The sequence below is a fragment of the Dromaius novaehollandiae genome, chromosome 2 (genome assembly GCF_036370855.1).
Source record: "Dromaius novaehollandiae isolate bDroNov1 chromosome 2, bDroNov1.hap1, whole genome shotgun sequence".
Classification (NCBI taxonomy): Eukaryota; Metazoa; Chordata; class Aves; order Casuariiformes; family Dromaiidae; genus Dromaius; species Dromaius novaehollandiae.
This window is the reverse complement of record NC_088099.1, coordinates 63,970,218-63,992,127: the sequence shown is the minus strand read 5'-3', so window position 1 is coordinate 63,992,127 and position 21,910 is coordinate 63,970,218. Positions and strand designations below refer to the sequence as shown.

At 37.9% G+C, this 21,910-nt stretch overlaps 1 protein-coding gene across 1 annotated transcript in view; it reads right to left on the bottom strand.

Annotated features, from left to right (window-relative positions):
* Nucleotides 1-21,910, bottom strand: part of ABCA13 (ATP binding cassette subfamily A member 13) — a 200,992-nt gene that overhangs the window by 15,619 nt on the left and 163,463 nt on the right. The window contains exons 55-58 of the mRNA XM_026102320.2: nucleotides 17,415-17,565; nucleotides 6,710-6,844; nucleotides 4,104-4,207; nucleotides 1,259-1,351 (exon numbers count right to left, since the gene is read on the bottom strand). Coding sequence (XP_025958105.2) covers nucleotides 1,259-1,351; nucleotides 4,104-4,207; nucleotides 6,710-6,844; nucleotides 17,415-17,565 — 483 coding nt within the window. The remainder of the gene's footprint in view (nucleotides 1-1,258; nucleotides 1,352-4,103; nucleotides 4,208-6,709; nucleotides 6,845-17,414; nucleotides 17,566-21,910) is intronic.

Sequence of the window (21,910 nt, the reverse complement as noted above, 5' to 3'; positions counted from 1 at the left end):
CCCCTTATTAGAGGGCACACACATCTTCAACAAACAGTTTCACCCACCCAAGATCTGAGTGTCCCCTACAGACATCTGTCCCTTTTTCTATTATTACAAGGGGAATAAAGAGTGCCTGAACTCCTACTGAAGTGCTTCACCTAGTGGGACAACAGGCCACTCTACCTGTGAAATTTGAGAAGAGCAGACAGGCTGGCAAAGGCAAAGAGCTAGAGGCAAAAGAAGCAGAAACTGCTGAAGGGTGATTGACTTCTTATGCCTTCAGAAATGGAGGTAAGTACCTTCTGAAAGGTATGCAATCTTGTAAAGGTGGCTATCATCCCACAGAGCAATGAGAAATGTAGATGCAGACCTTTATTCTTTTCATCATCCCCTTTGTAAGGCCTCTAGCCGAAAGTCTGTCTTGCTGGTTAAAAAACATTAGAATGAAAGAGCTTATTAAAGTCAACATGAATCAGGCCTGCCATGCCAATGTAGCTACAACACAAGGGCCTGCAGGTCTATCTAAAGTGAAGGACAAAAAGCCAGAACTGCCCTCAAGAGGGACAAAAGTTGTCTGTGACACAGACTGCCCTATAGCTATCACAGCCAATAACTCTAAAACATTACTGTAGAGCTTGTTTACATTGTCAAATGCACCTGCACTTAAAAGTACTAAAGTTTGAGCTGGTACAAATCAGTATAGCTTTGCTGCTTGCAAGTACGCTATGTCATTTTACACAGCAGACTGTCTGTGTGTCACAAGTTCTTTTTAATACTGAATGTAAAAGTTTCAGCTGCAAGTTGCAGCAACTTTCCCCTCCACTTCTGGACCTGTTTTCTTAATGGTCATCTGAACTTGCCCTCTGAATAAACATCCCCATTTACAGATACTAAATTAGACTTATGAGTAGAAGAAAAGCACAAGGGAGGCTCATTCAGTCCAGGAATAGTCACAAGTAACAGAAGAGCATTTTATATGACAAAATGTTGAAATCTCACAATAAATTTCTCAGACTGAGTGCAGAAGTGCTTCATTTAGATACAAATCTGTCTCTTTCAACTACCAGTGCAGACTGTGAAGCATTTTAGTAATGCCATATGTCAATTTAGTTTGCTAAGATATCCTAATTGGCTCTCTCTTAACTTTAGTGACTGGAGAAAATGAAAGATGTGCTTGGCAGTTTTAAGTATTTATGTCTCATTGGTACTAATAAAATATCTCGTCAGTTCTTAGATTGAACGTAGCTGCAGAAGGTTTGATGTTGGCATATAATACCTGTTTTTAATGTGCTGGGGAGAACCAAGACACTTGAAACTTCCATTGACCATAATAGCAAGCCGTGTGCAGAGGGCTTCACATTCTTCCATACTGGAGAGTAAGGTTGGGGTGAGGGGGGAAAAAAAGATTAAAAGAATAATAGTGAAAACAGAACAGTATTTATACTTAACTTTCAATTAAAAAGGAAGGAAACTGGATAGCTGCAAAAATTGCTACACAAAACCTTTGGCTTTTAAGTCAACAGTTCAAATTGTAGTCTTCGCGAGTACGTACCAAAATTTTTTACCACATGACAGCTAGAAGAAAGCCATAAAAATGAATTCATGCTTGTAGTCCAGAACTAATTGGACAATTCTGGCCACAATACAAAAGTTTTATTAGTAAAGTCAGATAGGCAGTCTCAACAATATCACTGAGCATGACAGCTGTGAATGTTGTTATTCCCCCTTATACCTGCTTATGGTCATTTTGAGCTAAGAGACAGAGAAGGAAGATGGAAGTTAGTTTGCTCAGCTACCTCTTGTACGGTACATATATAGCATATATACATATACATACATACATACATACATACATACATACATATATATATATATATATATATATATATATATATATACACACACACACACACATACACACACTTACATACTTACATATCCTTATACAGCAAAGTTAGCCTCAGTCAGATTGCTGGGCAGAACAGATGCAAAAAATGACAATCCAAACAGAATTTAGGACACAAATGCAGCTGAAAAGCAGAATCCTGCTGCAAGCAACTGCTTCAAATGATAATGAATAACCTTGAATTGTAAAGCTTATGGCAGATGGGCTGCCCTTCTACATATACAGAAGTATGTGAGCACTTTTTCCAAAGCATCAGTTTAAACACAAGACTTCAGTGAGGATGTATTTAATCATACAAAAGAGAGGTCAAAGTTGTTTGATGTCCTTGCAGTTCACTGTGTGCACTCCCCAGCCCCTTTGAGAGAGGCTCAGCCCTGTATCAATCCAAATTTAGCACTTTTACCTGAAAGAGCATGGGAATTGCAACTGATGTATCCTCTTAGGCACACTCTTAAAACAGGACAGGGGTTGGGCGAGAACTGCTAAACCATAAGCCATTATGTTTGAGAGGGATGAAGAAGGGGCTACTAATAAGTCTTCCCATAAAACAGGAGACAAGCTCTATATCCAAGTCTGTCTGTGGTGCAGTACCTTCCAACGCTCTCCTTGGCATAACACTCACCAGCTGTGGCAAAATAACACAAATAAGCTTGTGTGGACAATTCATACAACCTCACTCCTCTCTCCCCTTAAAATAAAACTAACAAAACAGTTAAATATTCTCTCTGAAAATTAAGCCAACTGACCTCAAACACTAATTTATTTTTTTTTAAACACATGAAACCATCTCTATACCTTGTTCACTTATTTGCTGATGTGTATTACTTTAGTTGTGTAAGTAGCCTTTGAAAGAATCTCAAATCTCCAACAGCCTTCAGCAAATACAAAATAATCTCTCCTTCATCCGACCTGGCACAAAAACATCCTATTAATTAGAAATGAAATCTATGTGGACTGCCACTCTACCATTATAACCGCTCCAGCTGAAAGTCACTCATTCATCAAGTTAAATGAATAATTAGTAACAATTTATTTGATAGATTTAGTTTATTTTCTTGTTACAATATATTAGTAACGAAATCACAATTACCTTCTGTTCAGCTGCTGACACCAGAGAGTTCTTAACCTGGACTGAAAAGCCAAACTGCACTGTTTTCTGAAGACCGCTCAATTTAGCTCACATTGTATAACTTCTATTCCTGAATTGAATGAGCTGGTAAACACCTGGGGTTCAAGTACACTATATATTCTATATACCTATGTGATTTTAAGGAATCAATTTCCAGAAATATAGTAGTCAAAATTTCTGAGAGCATTTTTTTCAGCAATACTGAAGCACATGCATATTCAGGGACAAGAAACACATTTTGACAACATCTGAAAAATTTAACAATATCTAACAAATGTTAAGGGAACATTTTATTGCATTCTTTTATTGCTTCATCTACTGCTTCCTATTTCATTTGGCCAAAAAGTTACATTGCTATTTTGATTAATTAGTTCTGTCCCTTCTGAGCATGCTTTCATGATCTCTCCCTTAACTAAAGCCATTTTATATATAATTATACTATATTATATTCCCTACAGGGAACATGTAATTTATTCCATTTACTATTGATGTTATGAAACAGTTTCAGTGTTTCCTCCTTTAAATTGAGACACCAATGACCATACTGGAGAATTGACAAGATATTTAATGCAGATCCAAGAAGACAGGGTCACTCTTAGCAATTCCAACAGTGCATACAAAGAATATCTATTGCATCTGTCTTTAAGATGCCATGGCATACTCCTTTCATATCCTGATACAAACCAGAATCCTTGATAAAGTCAGAAGAGGGGTTTCCATTCCCATCTCCCTTTGAAAGGTTTGTAAAGTGGGCAACCGTGAAAGGCTAACTCTGGTATTTCAAGCAACAAGAGACATTGCAATATTGAACAGAAGCAGCCTGGAAATGGAAGAATTCATTGCATCTTTTTTCTGCCTTCAATGCCATTGAGTCATAGTCTAGTCCTTGAGAACTAAATATAGAAAATAATTAGGATTTATGCAAGTTCGGCTTTCATGAGCAAGAAGAAATTGCCATAAAACAGTGAGATACTCCTTGAGTTTCACATCCCAGCATGCCTTCAGAATATGCTCTTCTGCCCTCAGTCAACAGCAGGCAACAAGAGAAAGTGGGACTACACTGGTTGCTAGGGTAAGGGCTCTCACCTGTGGGATGTCAGCACGGCTGCACAGCCATCTTGAACTTCCTTCAGGATGGTTTTCCACAGGTAGCGTTTAGAGCAGGGATCCATTCCAGAACTGGGTTCATCCTACAGGAAAAATGAAAATAACAATATAGCAATTAATCATGGGAAAAACATGCCACAGGTCAAGCCCAGCACAAAGAATTAAAAGAACTCACAGTAAAAGCATATATTTTTCTCTAAAAAAAGTTACATTTTCAGGAGGTCACTTAAAAGGCACCCTTACCTTTTTTTGCTCTAGCAGACATAGCTTTATTTCTAAATTAAAAGTGTATATTTTTATTCAATCATTTTTACATATTTTTTCAGGAGAGATTTGCAGTTTCTCTCCCCATTTTGGGGGAGGGTTTGATGCTTCTCCCTTCCCTACATACATGGCTGCCATAGGCACAAATGACTGGAGCAGAAGTCCTATAAATTCAAGGCTGCTTGCCACCACCCATACTATACCCAGATGTAGATAGTATGTTTGGATTATAAATCCACCAGCAGTTGCTCCCAAACCTCCCTTCAAGAATTCTCATCCATGGCTGGAAGAACCCATAGGATTAAACAACAATCCAGTCAGCGTTGCCTCATGCAAGCCTTCTGACTTGTCCCATTTCTAGTTCAGATAGTTTCAATAGAGAGAGAAGTGCAGCTACAAATCTACATTTCCCCCTACTATCTAATCATGCTGCCCTCAGTAAATCAATTATTGACTTTGTCTATTCATGGAAGCAGAACGAATGATACCTTACTGTCAAAAGCAATTCTGTCACTTCAAACCTAAGGAGAAGGAAACTCTTCAAGTTGCTTTTAATACTGTATAATTTTATGAGGAGGGCCAGCACTTGTTACGATGGTATGGGCTTGGCTAGCGTCTTTTGCGTCAAGGAATCCTAGCTGAAGCCTGTAAGAAAAGTTCTCAAGGAACAGAGCATCTTATCTAATACTGCTTCTGAAGCTTAGCCGCCAATGGCTGAGGGGAAAATAAATTCAGTTCAGTCTCCTATTATATGGGGAGAGCTGACAAAGCAAAGGTAAAAAAGCAAAGATAATTAAAAAACCCAACCCACCTATCACCTAAATTAAAAGCTATGAGACCTTGAATGCAAGCTGGAAGCATTCAGTGGTTTATGTTGGTGCTAATGCTTCTCAGACAAAGCAAATCTTTCAAAATACTGAATAACATCCTTCAAATCTGACAGCTTTCCAAAAACACCCAAATCTTTTAAAGCATTTGACATATTTGGGTATTTTTCTTTCCTCTTGTCATTATATATGCAATAACGTATGCCTTGCAGCAAGTAAGTTGAAATGGCTACTTGCAGTAGCATGCTGTCATAAAAAGATTACAAAACAGTGGGAGCATCTTCTAAGATCAGGAAAAAGCACTGATTATCTCCTCCTTTTACTAACTGAACCAGGGTCAGTTTAAGCACAAAATGCAAATAAAATCATCCAGCTTAGAAGTGAGGCAATTAGAAGAGGTAGGAAGATTGAAGAAGTTAGAAGCAGGAAAATAACGCTGGTTTTCGCAACATACTCAACTTCAGAAATGTGAAACTCATGAGAACACAAATTTCATCCAGTTCTACTTAATCTGTGATCTATAATTGGAAGTAGTTTCCCTCCTCAACTTTGGGGAGTAACAATTATCTCCGTCTGATAGCACTGAAAGGTTTATTTCACCACTGAACTGGTTTAGCTCTTCCCATCCGAGACTTAAGAAAGAGATATTTAACCTTTTCTAGTGAAACTGTATGCAATGATGAGAAAGAGAATATAGTGTAATAATGATACAACTCCCATAGTGTTGTAGTTCCCTAATCTTCAATACAAAAGGCATTGTTTAAACTGGAATGTGAAACTGGCCTAAATGAGTTTATACTTTGGAAGAGTAAGATGCAGGCATCAAGACAGCATGCGATAAATAATCTATTCCCATTCAGGAGTATTTGCTTGATTGCACGATTTGTGTACAAAATAAAAATATAAAAACCATCCAGATTTATAGAGCTTGAGATGTAGCTAACACATAACATGTGGCAAACATAGAATACATGTAATGAAAAAGACAGCCTAATGATTAAAAACACCAGCACAAAATTATTAATTAAATCAAAATCTTCATTGTTGAGGAAGCCAGTAGAATTGCTGATACACACAATAGAGACTACATAATACATTACTGTATTTTACGGTAAATTATATTTCTCTTTTTCTATATAAAGAAATCCTTATTTAAAAAAAAGTACCCATATGAGCCCACAGGATCTTACAGTTGTATCTGTGCTTGTTTAGGGCCCTCTTCCCTTGCCCATCCTGACACCCCAAGTAGGGGGAAAAAAGGAGGGGGGTTTTCAGATTCAGATTTGTGAGCACTTGAATATAAAATAAGAAGTATTAGTACAGCAAAACAAAGAGGATGCTTGTACACTTCTCTATCACTTACTCCACAGAACTGGCTGGGAAACTGTCTGAATTTTTTTTTTTTTTTTTTAATAGCAACATGCAAAACAATGAAATTCAATGTAACCCATTTCTCCATGTTTCCAAAGTAGCCATAGTATTGCCTTTACTCACCAATAAAAGTATTTGGGGTTTGCCAACTAAAGCCACAGCAGTAGAGAGCTTCCTCTTTGTGCCACAACTGTATGTCCTCACCAATTTGTCAACATGGGCATTGAGGTGTAACCGGTTAACAAGGTCCCCTGCTATCTGCAATTTAAAAATTTGAAGGTAGGCAAAGAGAAGTCAAATCAGGTAGCATCTGTGCTTAAACTGAAAGACTACTCAAGTTCATTCATATTAAAAATAAATGTACAAGTTATTTCCCTATTTCCCCCCATCTGCTGCATATCATTATTTTTGAATCCTAGACTCACAAAAAACTGCTCCAAGACCCCTCCCCTCACCCTAAAGGAGAAGAATTTTCCTATATGGAAAATTTTGCTCTGTCATCCCCTGTAAGTCATTTGTATTCATTTGGGGTTGCCAAGTCAGTAATTTAAAATGCTCCTCATTCCACCTTGATCTCCAGTATTTATTTGATTAAACAAACTTACTGAGTGAGAGAAAATTCAGGAAACAAAATTCTACATCAACCACAAAGATGGAAATGATGGAAAAGCAAGTCATAGGTCAAGGATTTGGAGTTTATTAAAGACCAAAGGTAATGTGGGATTCATTTAGCATACCTTTCTAAGAATGGAGAGGGGTAAGCTGACCCTAACTCTTTTTTGGTTGTAATTGGTTAAACTAGCAGTTGCGATCAGAGTAAGATAGGCAGGCACATGAGCAGTTGAAGACAAAATTCATGCTGCCCTGTATGCCCTTTCCTCCGCATGCATCAGAGACGACGCTGATGTTTGAGGCTCCCTCCAACATCGGTGCTAGAGAATTCAAAATGCAGCAACAGCCTTCCTCCTCCCACATCAGCTATCACTGCTGTACCATCCTGGGAGACCTCATGCGAGAACATGAGAACAGCAGTGACTCGTCTACTCAACTCTACCAAATACCTCCTGCAAAGCAGCAGGTGATTAGTGGTGAGCTGCTATACCATCAAGAGACAAGCAAATCTGTAATATAGCTGGTCTGTCTTTATAGTGGGTGTAGCACAGCTGGGGAATTCTTGCAAAACAAGTAGTTCCATGATGCTTTTAACTATTGTCTCGGATCAACTGCCAGAACGTCTCCCACCAAACTGCACGTTATTTTTGTTCCCTCTGCACTCCCTGAGCATCTTCAGCAGAAGACAGGGAACACTGGAAGGATTAAAGTCAGATCAGAGGGACACTGGCCACTTAATTCAGAAAAGCCAATAGAAAAAACAGGCCAATAAGGAATACTGTGAATTAATATTCACTATCCATTTCAAATAAACTGCTAGGAGCCTGATCATATTTTTGTTAAGTTTTATGCAAATTCATTAGGAAATTATCAAAATCTCCATGATTTGTTCAGCAAGATTTTCAGCACTACATCTAAAAATAAGAGATATTTCCAAGAGGAATTTCTTTGTAAGCAGGCATAATGCTGCACTGAGAGAATCTGCAATATTTTTGTAGGTATTCTGGCACTGGTATGCAAAGTTGCTTGTGTTCTGCATACATTAATGTATAACCTGACAGCAACTCATATTCTCAGACAAAAGCTATGTTTCATAAACATTGCTCTATTTTAAATGCAGAGGTTAAAAACAAACCTCCACCCCCCAAAAAAGTTAATCGGCAACCATGAAACCACCCATAGACAATTCTATGGTGAGAAGTTTTTGTCTTCTGCTCTTTCAGAGCTAATTCGCAGTCTGTTTCGCTTTACTTCAGACACTACTGCTGCATAACAGCAGGACTGCAGCAGTAGTGGCTTTAACATTCTGTGGCTTTAGAAGCAGTCAAGCGGCAGATAAAACAGCTGAGCAGGGTTTTTTTCCTTCCAAACATAGATCTCATTATACAAAAGCTTATGTATCCCATTTCTCTAACACCACTCAGCACCTAAAAAAATTAAATAAAGAGCTTCATTTAAACTAAAAAGAAAAAAACCTGCAGAAACAGGCTATAAGGTCATTACCTCTGAAGTACACAGTACACAGCTTATCCACCCTACTAAACTGACTGACTTTACCACTGGGCGTGTATGCATGTTACCAACAACAGGATTTTCCTTCTATAAATCCACCAATATTCAGAGAACTGTGCAGAAAAACTCATAAAATTTTTAAATAAGTAAAAAAGTGTGATCTCTTGTTTACACAGAAAACATATTGAAAACTACAACACACTTCAGAAGTTATTATTTAATAAGGAAAAGACGACCATATGCCAGGACTGAAATGTAGTGAAAACTATCCTTTAGCTATGATTAGAACCACTTTTTCTAAGACTGCTCTGAAGTAATCATTACGCAAACCTTTAGTGCAAGTAATCTAAGTGCCATTCTTTAAAAGAAGCAACAAACACTGTGCAAGGAAGAATTTAGAAAGCTAAGGAATACTGCCATAGAAAGAAGGAAAAAAAGAAAGGGCCAAGGAAGCTAAGTCAGACTGCAGTCTGTAGCCCCCAATGAGACTGAATCATGTATCACAAGCTTTTAGCAAGCCAGCCCAGTAACAATTTAAAGGCCGGCTCTCTTATTTGTTATTTTTACTGAAGGTAGGAGCATAATGTTTTTTTCAGGAAGCAACATTAAAAAAGTTCAACTTAGCCAAATGTATAATTTGTCTAGCTCTACAATTCTCCCAGCTATGTGGTAGTTACTCAAGAGTATCCACTGCACAAATAAGCATGGTATGCCATGTCCTCTTTTGTATAAGGAGGAGCTCGAGCCTGGCAAGTCCTCTTCTATGGGAATTTTGCAAGACAAAGGTTTACTAAAGGTAAAAGGAGATGGGAGGGGGAATCATTTCATAGTACTCACTTTGCTGCTGCTTTGAATGTGTAGAGCTTCCAAGCTATATCTTGCAGATTATTACAGTGCATGCCACAGTCTGGCTTGGTATCTAGATACACTACTTTTGTGCAAAATACATACCAAATCAGAACAGATTTGGAGCTGAATCACATGAGCAACATAAAGGCAGAAGAATTATTCAGCTTTCTTACTCTTAATGGTTTCCCAGCTGAACCTAAGAAGTCTCCCAATCCTCCTATCTTCCACTACCCTTACATTTCAAAGCAGCATTGCAGAGGATACTTCAGCAAATACATGAATATAGAGCTCATCCTTCTTTCATGAGGTGACCCTTACTCTTTTTTGCTCTTCTTTAATGTATATTTCCAGTAATAGTAGTTTCAGCTTCATCAATATGACCTAAATAGTAATGAAGATGTCATCTAAATGAAATTAGATATATATTAGATATATTGTGGAGCAGCCTGCACATCTCCATTATAACTTCATTTATCTGTATAACCTGTGGTGTCTTGTGGTCTGTATCATAGTATACTATAAAGTAAAAATGAAAATCTCTCCAACTATTTGAATAGAAACTTAGAATTGGACAAGTATCAAATCTTCAAACAGATACACACAATTATGCAAGAAACTTACAACTCTAATGGTTTCCTTCCTTTAGCAAATGTGAGATATATACACAATCACCTTTACCCCCTCCTTATCATATTCATCATGATGTTCTATTTCTGGTTTCAATTACTTCCAGCACTGAAGAGTGAGGAGATTCATCAATTTATTTAGCAAGTTGGTAACACTCAGGCCAAATTAAAAGACAGGGATTAACAGGCAAATCCATGTTTTGTGACTTCATTTGCACCACAAAGATGATGATTTATGTCTAGTCATGCCTGTAGTATGCATTTAAACTCTTTCCTTCTCCCTCTCAAAAACCCTGAAAATTCTAACAGGCTTTACATATATGAATTAACAATCTACCCATTATTCTCCAATATCCCTTAAAATGATAGATTTTTTCTAGCAAATTCTAATACCTTAAGCAACAATGCTCTTTTTTCCCAAATTAATTTGGAATAATTCCCACCAACTTTGGAATAGGCACTGGAATCAGCCCTTTAATCTGTAAAATCTAAGCCAAATCCTCCCAAACTGTGCATTTCTTAAAGACTATATTTAATTCCAGAAGAGGCAGTGAGGTAAGTCACTTGAATTTCAACACATATGTTAAAATTTGTAGAAGTAAAGATTAAAGTAGGCATGGTGTCTTCTATCCACCAGGAAACCAAGAAGTACTTCTATCTCACTGAAAAGTAGTAAGTGATGCTAATGTGTAACCACGTGCTTATCTTCCACTCTCTTCCAAAGTTACCATTCACATTCAGATTTAAAAAAAAAAAAAAAAAAAAAAAAAAAAAAAAAAAAGTGGTTCTGAGAGTTATCAGTTAGTGTATTTCCCAGAACTTGAAGTTAGAGAGGACTATCTATTAGAAGACTAGAAATACCATAGCATATTTATCCTCTCTATTTAACTTGAAAGGCTGTAAGCATCAGCATATTAATTTTGCAAAAATTCCAAAAGAGGATATATACTGCATAACTCCTCATTATTTTTGAGTAAAGCCTCATAAAGCAAACCTGACCTAATAACAATAATATGAGATGAATTCTAGACTCACCTGAAAAATAACTCAAACATTAGTTACACATTCCAAAACAGCTGGTCAAAATTTCAAGTTCTGAGCAAGTTTGAATGCTCTCCAGATTTAATATCCTAAATAAAAATCATTCATCAGATCCACACAAAACAGTATTTATTTTGTTTCAGATTACACTTAGAATTGTTGTTTCTTATGTTACGAAAAGCATACACTCATGGACAATGTTCTAGGGAAAATGATTCTTTTTTCCACATTCTTACGAAACTGAATACCCACATTCTTCTTGGGGTCCAAAAAAGGCACACTTGTCTGTACATACAAGTACTAAATGATTTTTACAGAGAGTTTCTGTTTCCAGTGGCTATAAAATATAGCACGCAAGAAAGTTAACAGGATTTCAGACTTGGTGCAAAAATCTACCTGCAGTGTGAATTTAATAAAGTGAAATCATACTTATGTTGCAAGAAGTTGCCTTCGAAGGCTGATAATTTTGGTTTGACATATACAATGTATAAATAAGTTTTAACGTAGATGGGAGACACCAATTAATGCTGTATTAGTTTTTTATGTTTCTAACAAATTGTATGCTGTCTTTTATAACAAATTGAGATATTGAAACTTCATGTGTTAAATAAAAAACATTAACCAATACTATGTTAATCTAGTATCTGCCTAAATAGCCCACACAGTCTACTCCAATCTCTTGCAGTTCTGCAGCTAAATGTAACTTTTACAGTAGCTTTGAGAAGTAAAGTATAACTTCACACTGCATGAAGTTTAACATTGATAGCAAATGACCCATTTTTCTCCTCCTTTCCCATTCAGTTAATTACTGTTTTGGAACATTAAGTGCACTCAACTTTATGTCAGGCACTTAACTCCTGCTGCTGATAAATCTGCCTAGGAAAGGATTTGATCCTTGAAGTTAGTGCTTCAATAGACTACTTCAGTAGCAACACATCCTGTAAGTCACCTGCCTGCTTGCCAATTTATTAAAAAACAAAATAGATACATACTGCTTTCTATTTTGTAATCAAAATCATGTACTCCCTAAAATATAGATATATGTTCATGCTAGCATAAACGCCTTTTGGTAAACACTCAGGGGCAGGCTTGGAACACCGTATCATAGATAGGAGGTAGTGAGAAAATAATAGCTTACACTTCCATACAGCTGCTATTCCGAAGCATTCCCAGGCCTTATTTTCTTTATAGGAAACTAAAATGCAGACTTTCTACAGGCACCAGACACTTCTGAGTTGAAACACAGCAGCTGTTCAGCACTTCACAGCAACACCACACAGCAGGAAGGGCCCACTGACAAAAACACTTGTTTTGCTCAGTGATAGTTTCATTTCAGTTTTTGATGAAGTCATATCAGAGCTGCTAAATATCATTTGCAGGAGCCATTCAATGCCTTGATCACAAGCATATGGAAACAAAGTCTGCCTGCAATCTATGCAGACAAAAAAAAATAGGATGACTGAAAGGAAAAGTGATCTCTGTATTACGGAGTGAAACTAAGGCACAGAAGGCTGAATATAAGAGACAGGTCCTAGCCTAAACCTAGATTGTCTTAGGTTCAGGATAATAAGAAAATTAACAGTTATCTTCTCTCAGTGCATTGCAGTAATGTAACTCATCTCTGCATAACAAGGAATTGATTTTGATCTATTTGAAGCAGAAACAGTATGCGAGTTACTGCACCATTTGAGGAACTATTCTCCAAATGTCTTTGAGAACAGCCATTGCAGTATCTGTGTACAAATTACCCAGAAAATAGCAGGATCTGAATATAAAGTAGAAGCTCTTAGGTACACCAGTTATTCATACATACTCATGCATTTGAACTGAGTTTTATGAATGCCAGATATTTCATAGAGAGCAAAATTCTCACTATCTACAGTGAAAGCATATGAAGCCAGCTTAACCACGTGGCTCCTCATCAAATACAGACAGGAGATTGCATTTACAATTATTTTCATTTACATATGCACATGCAGAGAGAAACTCTGCAGCATAGAAATCTATTGGTATCATCCTGCTCATTGCAATCTAGGAAATTTCCCAGACACCTGAGATAAATTACCTCTTCCATGTAGGTCCTTAAGCACACCATATATCTATCCCCATTTTCAAGACTCCACATAGCTTTTGATCCTGCTCCTCATCCAGACAGCAAAGCTGTCTCCAAAAGAGTTGTTGCTGGGTGGCCAAATGATCTGAAAGAGTCACAAATTAAGCAGTAACAGCAAGATTCATGTGTGCACGCACACACTCTCCTCTGTTATGTGGTGCCGACAGGGCCTGCTCACAGTGTAAGATTAAAGAATTAACAGCCTATTGCAATGCATGGGTCAGTTCACACTTCTCAAAGCTACTATCTTCACTTGTCTGCAGATGAGGTATTACCAATAAAAAGGTGTCTGCCAGAACCACAGAACCATCTTAACAGATTATACTCACAGCTTTGAGCACTAAAATAAAACAGTAGCTAAGAACCTGTGACTCCAGGAGTCACAGAGGTAGCACAGCACTAAAAGCCCTAGCTCGGCTCTTGCTCAAAGGCAACCCTCTTGGCAAATGCAAGTTGGCTATAAAAATTCTTACTCTTCCAGCACGACTGAGACCTTTGTCTGAACTGTGGGGAGGTCCTTCTTAGCCTACCACCATAGTCTCTTTCCTACTCCACTTCTCTGTGAGGATAACCATCTGCCTAATTTTATGTACCTCAATCTATTCACAAAGGGAGAGTATGTCTGCTCTGTACCCTGGAGTCAGCTTGCTGAGACCCACCAGCACTGATGAGTCAAGTGGATCCTCTGAATTTTAATTAGAACTAGGTATTTATATTATTTAGGTTGTTCTAAAGCTTACACTCTTCTTACACTGTCTTAAAAACAGCTTCATTTACAGTAACGGTGTATCATTTGGATATATGCATTATAACAATATATTGTCCTTTCCTATGAAAATGATAAGACAGAAAAGCTTGAGAGCCAAGTTAACACCATCTCAAGAGCACTGCTGCATAATAATCAAACTTTGATTTCCTGTTTTAAACTACACTTAAAGAAAAGTATTCAGTAACTTACAGAAGATGTATGGATATTTAAGTGCATTCTTTTGAATGACTACACAGTTCTAGGACAGAAGCCAGAATCGGTTGCCACCTATGTGCCTGTTAAAGCACCATGATAATAGATGCCAGTTATGATAGGCTTTTAGCCCAACTGTAGAGAAGCTGTCAGTTTATGGAGATGACAGGTAATTATAGTTGAGGAGTTTAGTGCAGTAACAATTATACCTTAATATATTTCTTTTATAGCAAAGGAAACATCTTCAAGTTTGCAGTACTCCTCTGCCAGTACTCTGAAGCAAAAAATATCAAAGATGAGTTAAGAAAACATAAGCGGACTGCAAGAAGCGTATTGTTAAGGCAATAAGCTAAAGTTCAGCCAGGCTCTATTAAACATACAACCCAAGGGAAGGGGCAAACGCTTGGAAGCATCTAATTTCCCTCAACCTCTGATCCAGAAACACTCAACCGATCACCTTAAGGCTGAACACATTCAACATATTGCCTACCATGACACTATTATTAGGGCAAGATGGAAGCTGACCATTTTTGAATACTCAATGTCTCATGGCAGGAAAAACATCTTTTCCTGGAATAGTACCTAGCTGTTGAAGAAAAAGGCACTAAAGAACTGAAAGAACGTCTACTCTGACATACAGACAACAAACTGACGGTAAGACAACAAACTGACGGTAAACCACTTAGTGGACCCTGAGGCAATAGCTGGGACAACAATCAGTAGCTAGACAGGAGAGATTATAGTCACATGCAGTTTTGCTTCCAGAAAAAGCTGCTACAGGAAGAAGGCAGGCAGCATTCTGGAAGTCACAAGGACAATCGAGGCTAACATACAGCTACAGTTACTATGTGTGACCAACCCACACAGCAGGAATAGGAAATTGTGACACTGATTTCATATTGTACTCCAGTTCTCCCATGTCAATAAAAATGTAAGCACAAGGGATTGAGCTGCTTGAGCCCAGGTCAGATCAGAAACTTTCACCTGCAGAGACAGAGAAAAACATGTTTTACGCTATACCCATCTGGGAGAAGGTCTGTTCATAACTTAATTTCTGGCATTGTCTGAGTGATTGGCTCTCTACAGATAAAGAGCTCTGCTTGCTGGTCAGCAAAGCTACATCTGTATCACTAAATTAAAACATCCCCTATGACATTCCCAGATATTGTAATCATCGATGTTAGCAAGCTGTTAAAACATTTCCTGACAAGGATTTGGCCTGTTCTCCTTGGACAACCTCAGGCCTGGCAAGGCAGCTGAAGGGTTTTAGGGACTGCTCCCGACAGACAGCCTGATTGCAGCCACTGTCTTGTGCAGGCTAACACATTTACCAGCAGAGTGCTGACAGCTGCTATGCTGTGCCATGTGGCCTCAGCACCCAGATGTGTTTCCAGACAAGCTTAATGTATTGGCACAGACATGCAACAGTTCTTAATTCTTGCGGAGTTAAATCCAGTCTGCTGAAAAAAAGGGTTTTCAGAGGTGCATGACTCAGGACGTGGAATGTTCCTGCCTAGCTCTCAGACACCCCACTGTGGCGGACAGATGAGTGAACTTTTGCCTTAAATATTTCTTGGTACATAAGGTGCAAGCAAACCATAACCCCAAACAAGCCATCTGTTCACGGCGGGAGCAGGACTGAGCTGCTGCGACCCCCGAAATGGTCTCCCTGCGACCACCCGGGACACACCGAGCCTGCACTGAACCAGACCACAATCGGGCAGAGACTTTGGGACCTGGACTATAAATTACTGCTGCTTAGCACAACTTCTATAAAGCTTGCTTAGCATGAGTAGCTAAATTTGCTGAAGCCTTAGGCCGCACTCCCTAGTTCAGTGAGAAAGGGCCCCAGAGCTGGTGCAGGCAGGAAAGACAAGGGGGTTACCAGCAGTTTGCATTTCCATGCTTCACGCTCCGGGAGGAAGGATGTCAAGGCATTGAAGCGAGGCCTGCTTGGGCACCGGGACCCTGGGGAGCAGGGCCTCCTCTTGCTGCGGAAACAATGCTGACTGGGGGGTCTGGGCTATCTTGGGGTCCAGATCATATTCCCTTTGTCTGGACCTTGGGAAATAACACCTACCGTCACTGCTGGGGAAGTAATAAATTGTCAGGGCTTTGAGAGATAAGGGCAAGACCCGAAGAATGAAAACGCATCTGTCAGCAGAAACCACAACAGTAAACAACCTACCTAGGGACCCAATAAGGAGCAGGAGACCCCAGACCTAAATATTACTATTGGTCCAAACTACTGCGTGAAGGGCAGAGAGCTTAAGATTGGAAAGTATAATTGCCCAGGGATTTCTTTGTTCAGGGTCCCTCTTCGGAGGCACCCAACTCGAGCTGTAACTACTGCACGCGTGTCATTACAATTTATTTATTTAATTTGCCTTGATTTGGCTCCGAACTTTTTAGCGGGAACCCAGGGTCGGACCCTGCTCGAGTTGTAATTACTGCACGCGCTTCACTAAAATTTACACCCAGGGTGAAGAGGACCAACAGGACGCCGCTGGATCCACGGGTGGTGATATCCCTTTCTCCCTCTCTCTCTCTCTCTCTCTCTTTTTCTCTCTCTCCTCCCCTTCGCCTTTCCCCACCTTTTCTCCCCACTTTGTGGAAAATAAAGTTAAAAGGTTGTATGATATGTGACTGGTTTTAGCGTCTTAATCTCGTCCTTGGGATCGTAACGAAACCCTCCCCGATACTGGATCGGGACACCCGCCTAATGATGCTACACTATGTGGGAGCTGCATGCCAGCTGTGTGCAAGGAACTTTTAACAGCATCCCATATCTCAAAGTGCAATAATGAAGGTGTTATACTGCACAAACGTTCCATTTCATTTCATTCCTTGAAAGCTTATATGCCTGAGACAACATTTGCATTCATGTAGTTCTACTATTCTCAGTGACATTATTGTGTTTTAAACTTGCATAACCAGGTGTGTGTGTGTGGGGGGGGGGGGGGAATCCATAATGTTTAAATAAAGTAGTAATAAAGAAAAACCTTATTACTAAAGTTGTTAAGATGAAATACTGGAAAATAGTGCAATTGTTTTATAAACTCCATGGCCCAACTTGGCTCCAGCTCCCCCTACAAAACTACCCTGGATAGTTACCTTATGGATATATTGTTTTGGAATTCCACGCAAGGTGCAGTAATAACGAAGATGCTCCCAACCAGTTAGAAGTTCATCCAGGGCATCTTGCTGTGGGCAGTAGCCAATGAGAATGCCTTCAGAGCTAGCAGACAGTATATCCATTTCAGACCTGGTTAAAGAAAAAGCAAAAGACTTTAAAATTTGATATAAAACATATCGTCCTGGTTTTCACTCTTGGGATGGAAAGTCTTCAAGACAAACATATTCACCTTCAACTCTAAGGTAAATGGGTTTGAATCTTCTCTCTCATCACTTAACATAGTAGTACCTACAATCTTTGTGTGTCTTTTGTCCCTTTCTCTCCCTCAGATTAGTATTGCCACTCAAACTTTACTTTTCTAAAGGTATGTATGTCAATGTGAACAGATCAACACTAAAGGAGGACAGAGATCTATGAAAATTAATTCTTACCAGGCTTATCTCCATTTCCATGCATCTTTAGTAGACCTTGCTCTAAGGAGACATATTTCAAAACCAGACTGCATACACTGCACTCAATATTAAAGGTATGGTCCTGAGACACAGAGAAATGTTACTGTGTCTTGCTTACGTGTCCGTGTCCACGAACGCGTACACACACACACACACACACCCCTCCTCTAAACAGCAAAAGCAAAACAAAATATAGAATAGTAGGTAAAGGCAACCCAGGATAAAAAAGAAAATCATTCAGAGACTTTAGCCATCTCTTTGTAGCTGTGTAGCTTTACTACATTGCATTCATTGCTAAGAAGCAAGCTTGACTGCAAGGGTATCATTACCCATAATGATACTAATCTATCCTATTTATTCCAACAACTACACCAACATTCAGTGATGTTGATTTATATTTATAGAAAAGACCTGTCAAAATTAAGATACTTAAAAAAAAAAAAAAAAAAAAAACTGAGCTTTGAAAGAAAAAGTTTTAAAAAGGTTCTGGATTATAGAATGGTTTCACCCTCATGAAAACATGTTTTGTTTCTGGTTAACAGAACTAAATATATGATTAATAATTTAGACACAGAATAAATGCCAGGGTCTACAAATACCAGCACTAGTGAAAGTATAAACATGTATCCCCTGCTCCTTAACAAGATTCAGGGGTCTGGAGAGAAAAGGAAAACACAAACTCTGTATTTTACATGATGAACCACAACCTCGAAACATATTTTAATGCTGTCAAAACGTAAATTACCATGATATGATGAACCTTGCTGGGGACTAATTAGAATGGGCCTCTGCTCTTAATGGCAAGGATATAAAATTTTTGTACCTTTGAGCATTTGGACAGTGCCAAGAAAGTTAACTGCCTGTAGGCACCTCTCCAGCCAAAGACCTAACAAAAAAGAAGAAGGTTGGGGAGTGGATGGAGAGGATGCCAGAAGTGTACTTCCTCATTAATCTGTATCCACTTAGGTGTTATTTTAAACAAAGTTTATAGAGAATTTTTCCCAGTTTGTTTTCCAGCCTTACATAAATCAAATTAAATGAGTTTTTAAGGCCATCTTTACCATAGGACATGGATTTATTAATGTAGATCATTTTGTATAATCTGTCAGAAGCAGTGGATTCTTTCTTTTATGAATTTTAACATGATGAAACACTATCTATACTGAAATGCTATGTACATCCCACTGAACACTGGAAGAGATGCATATAATGTTTGTTATACTAGGAAGATTCAGACACAGTAATAAGGCTTCTTTTTGGTGCAACTACTCTTTTTGGAGAAATGAGTCTGGGCTTTTGGTAATATGCCAAATTCAGTCACAAGAGAACAAATCACACGCAGGGGTAATTTCTGGGACATTTATTCAGCATGAACCCAACAACTGGATAGATGCATCTAATCTGGCATGCATCCACACCATGAAGGAAAAAAAAAAAAAAAACAACCATGGCTGCAAAGAAACAACAGACATCTTATGTTCTTTAGATAGAAGTATCTTATGCAACAGTTATTCAGTTTGCATGAGGAAATAAAAAACACTTCAGTGTCCCAAGTGTTAATTGTACAGATACCATGTTAGTGTTGGGCTTCTTACAAAGCACATAGACCTATATACACAAAATCCCATCCAGTGACCTTCAGCTTTCATAAAGAAAGAGGATAGCACGAACAGATTGTTTAATATTCTTACTCAGTTTGGTCCTTATTTTGTAACTCTATCCATTAGTGCTGACCTTGAACACTTAAGAGTGCCCATTAGTAAAGAAATTCTAATATATTCACTAATGAATTCATGAAGCTATTTTTCTCCTCCATCCCTAGATGCCTGTGTCTGTTATAAGACAGAAAACAACCTGATCAGAAGAAAAGGAGCCGTATGAAGATTCTGGGGTTTTATTGAGACTTTTTGGTATGTACAGTACAACACCTACTCTTCCCTCAGCAATATCACTGAGCAGATTTCCGAATCAAAAAGGCTGGAGATAAGCCTTCAGTTTTGTTTTGTCAGGTCCTAAGGTTTTGCTGAGTACTGAAAGAACAGATGAAAGAAAAACACAGTATAATTTTAAACCATAATACATACTTAAGGAAAGAAACCAGTGCTCATCTCTGAAAATTAATTTTCCTTAGCATTCAGTTAATTTTTCAAATTTCATTTTCATGTGCATAGGTAAAATGAACATTTCAAGAACTTACAGCATTATACTGGAAAAAAGTCTTTTCACTACATGGCTTTCACTCTTCTTTTCTTTTTTTTTTAATGCTATTGATTATACTATTTACACTCTTCCTCCTCCTTAACAAACATCTTAATGTATCATGTTACTGGAATCAAAGTGGAAATATGTATTATATTTTCCCCAAAGATAGATCAATATACAGCAACATACTGAATTTTTTCTCAAACTGAAGAAAAACAGATGTCTGTTTTCTGCTCTTTTATTACCAGCATACTAGCATTTCTCATTAGGCCATTCGTGTAAACAACAGGAGAGACGGGAAGAAAAAAACTATTTGTTTTATGAATAAACAGAAAAAGAATATATAACTACAGATTCCAACCTTTCTCAGTCTTTTTGTCTGTAGTAACTGAATATAGCAGTAGACATAATAAATGCCAGTGTAACAGCTAAAAAAATATATATGCAGGAAAACAGACATTTATACTAAAATAGGACTTTGTGTCATTATTAAAACACTGAGTAATAGTTATCTTCAAATTCTGCATTGAAATGGTTACATGACCTGATCAAGTTCAGACACTGGACTGACATGGAACATGAGTTTTCTCCTTCCTAGTGAAGGATTAATTTTTAGACTACATTGTCATGCTCAGTCTCTCCATTTACTATTTAATTTTTCTTGTAAAGTCAAACAACTGCAACTGATGGAACCAACAGAACATGTTCAGAATACTTTATATGTTAAATACAAAATTAAAATTGCAAAATTACATATTTACTACACTTTTTGAAAAGATCAACAGAATGTCTGGCATCCTTAAGAAAAGTAATGAAGTCTAGCACTCAAAACATAGAAAATATTGTATTCCATCCCCTGCCTAAATGCTTTTGTCTCCCTTTATATGGTGAGAATAATGACACTTCAGTGTAAAGCATTTTGAAAAAAATTCAGGACACAAGGAGGTTTCTGTCAGTTCAGAGTGCTCATCTAGCAAAGTTTTGGACTACTGATCAAAGAGTCTTTGCAAGGCAAAGTATTCTTACTAAACTCAGCAGGGATGAATCAAAAGTTTATCATTTTAAGGCCTTTTACTTCGATCCGTTTCTTTTGTGTGTTCCAGTATCCCCGAAATCTGATTCTAGCCATGATAGGTACACTCCAGTCCTAAAGCCTTTGCTGACACTGAAAACAAAACAAAACAAAATGCTAAAACGGTCTTGGACAAAACCTGCTCCTCTTTCTCATGTGAATTGGGCCTGTGGTTTCCAGGAGACAGGTTAACACAGATAATAGATTTGGTCCTTATTTGTTACAGTGGTCACCTGCAACACAGCTCAGGTAGCTGTGGCTTGACATTCAAAGGTATGACCTTAGTTTCAACTTCCAGGCAACAGTTCAGTACCTCCAATATCAGCCTTTTGGCAGTTTTTAAAAATGTGTTTCACTACTGACTCTGCTACGCACTTAGCTTCATTTTTGTATAATTCTTCTGCATGAAAGCAGTTAAAATAAAAGCAATGATATATAGGGTACTTACATTGGCTTCAGTAGAGAGATAAATTCCATTAATTAGTCAAAATGAAATACAAATTTACACATTGCAAAAGTAGTTAGACATTCCATTGTGCTCATAACTGCATATTCAATTCAGTGCATACTAATACTCAATTAACATTATAAAAAAATCAAGGTTAAAAATAATTAATGTAACTATAGCTTAGTTATAATTAAACTAATTATACTGATATACAGTGTAACAACAGTCATCTCAGCCATTATACTGATGCAAATTTATTCTGCTTTTCAAGTAAAGCTATTTGAATTACATTTTTAATTA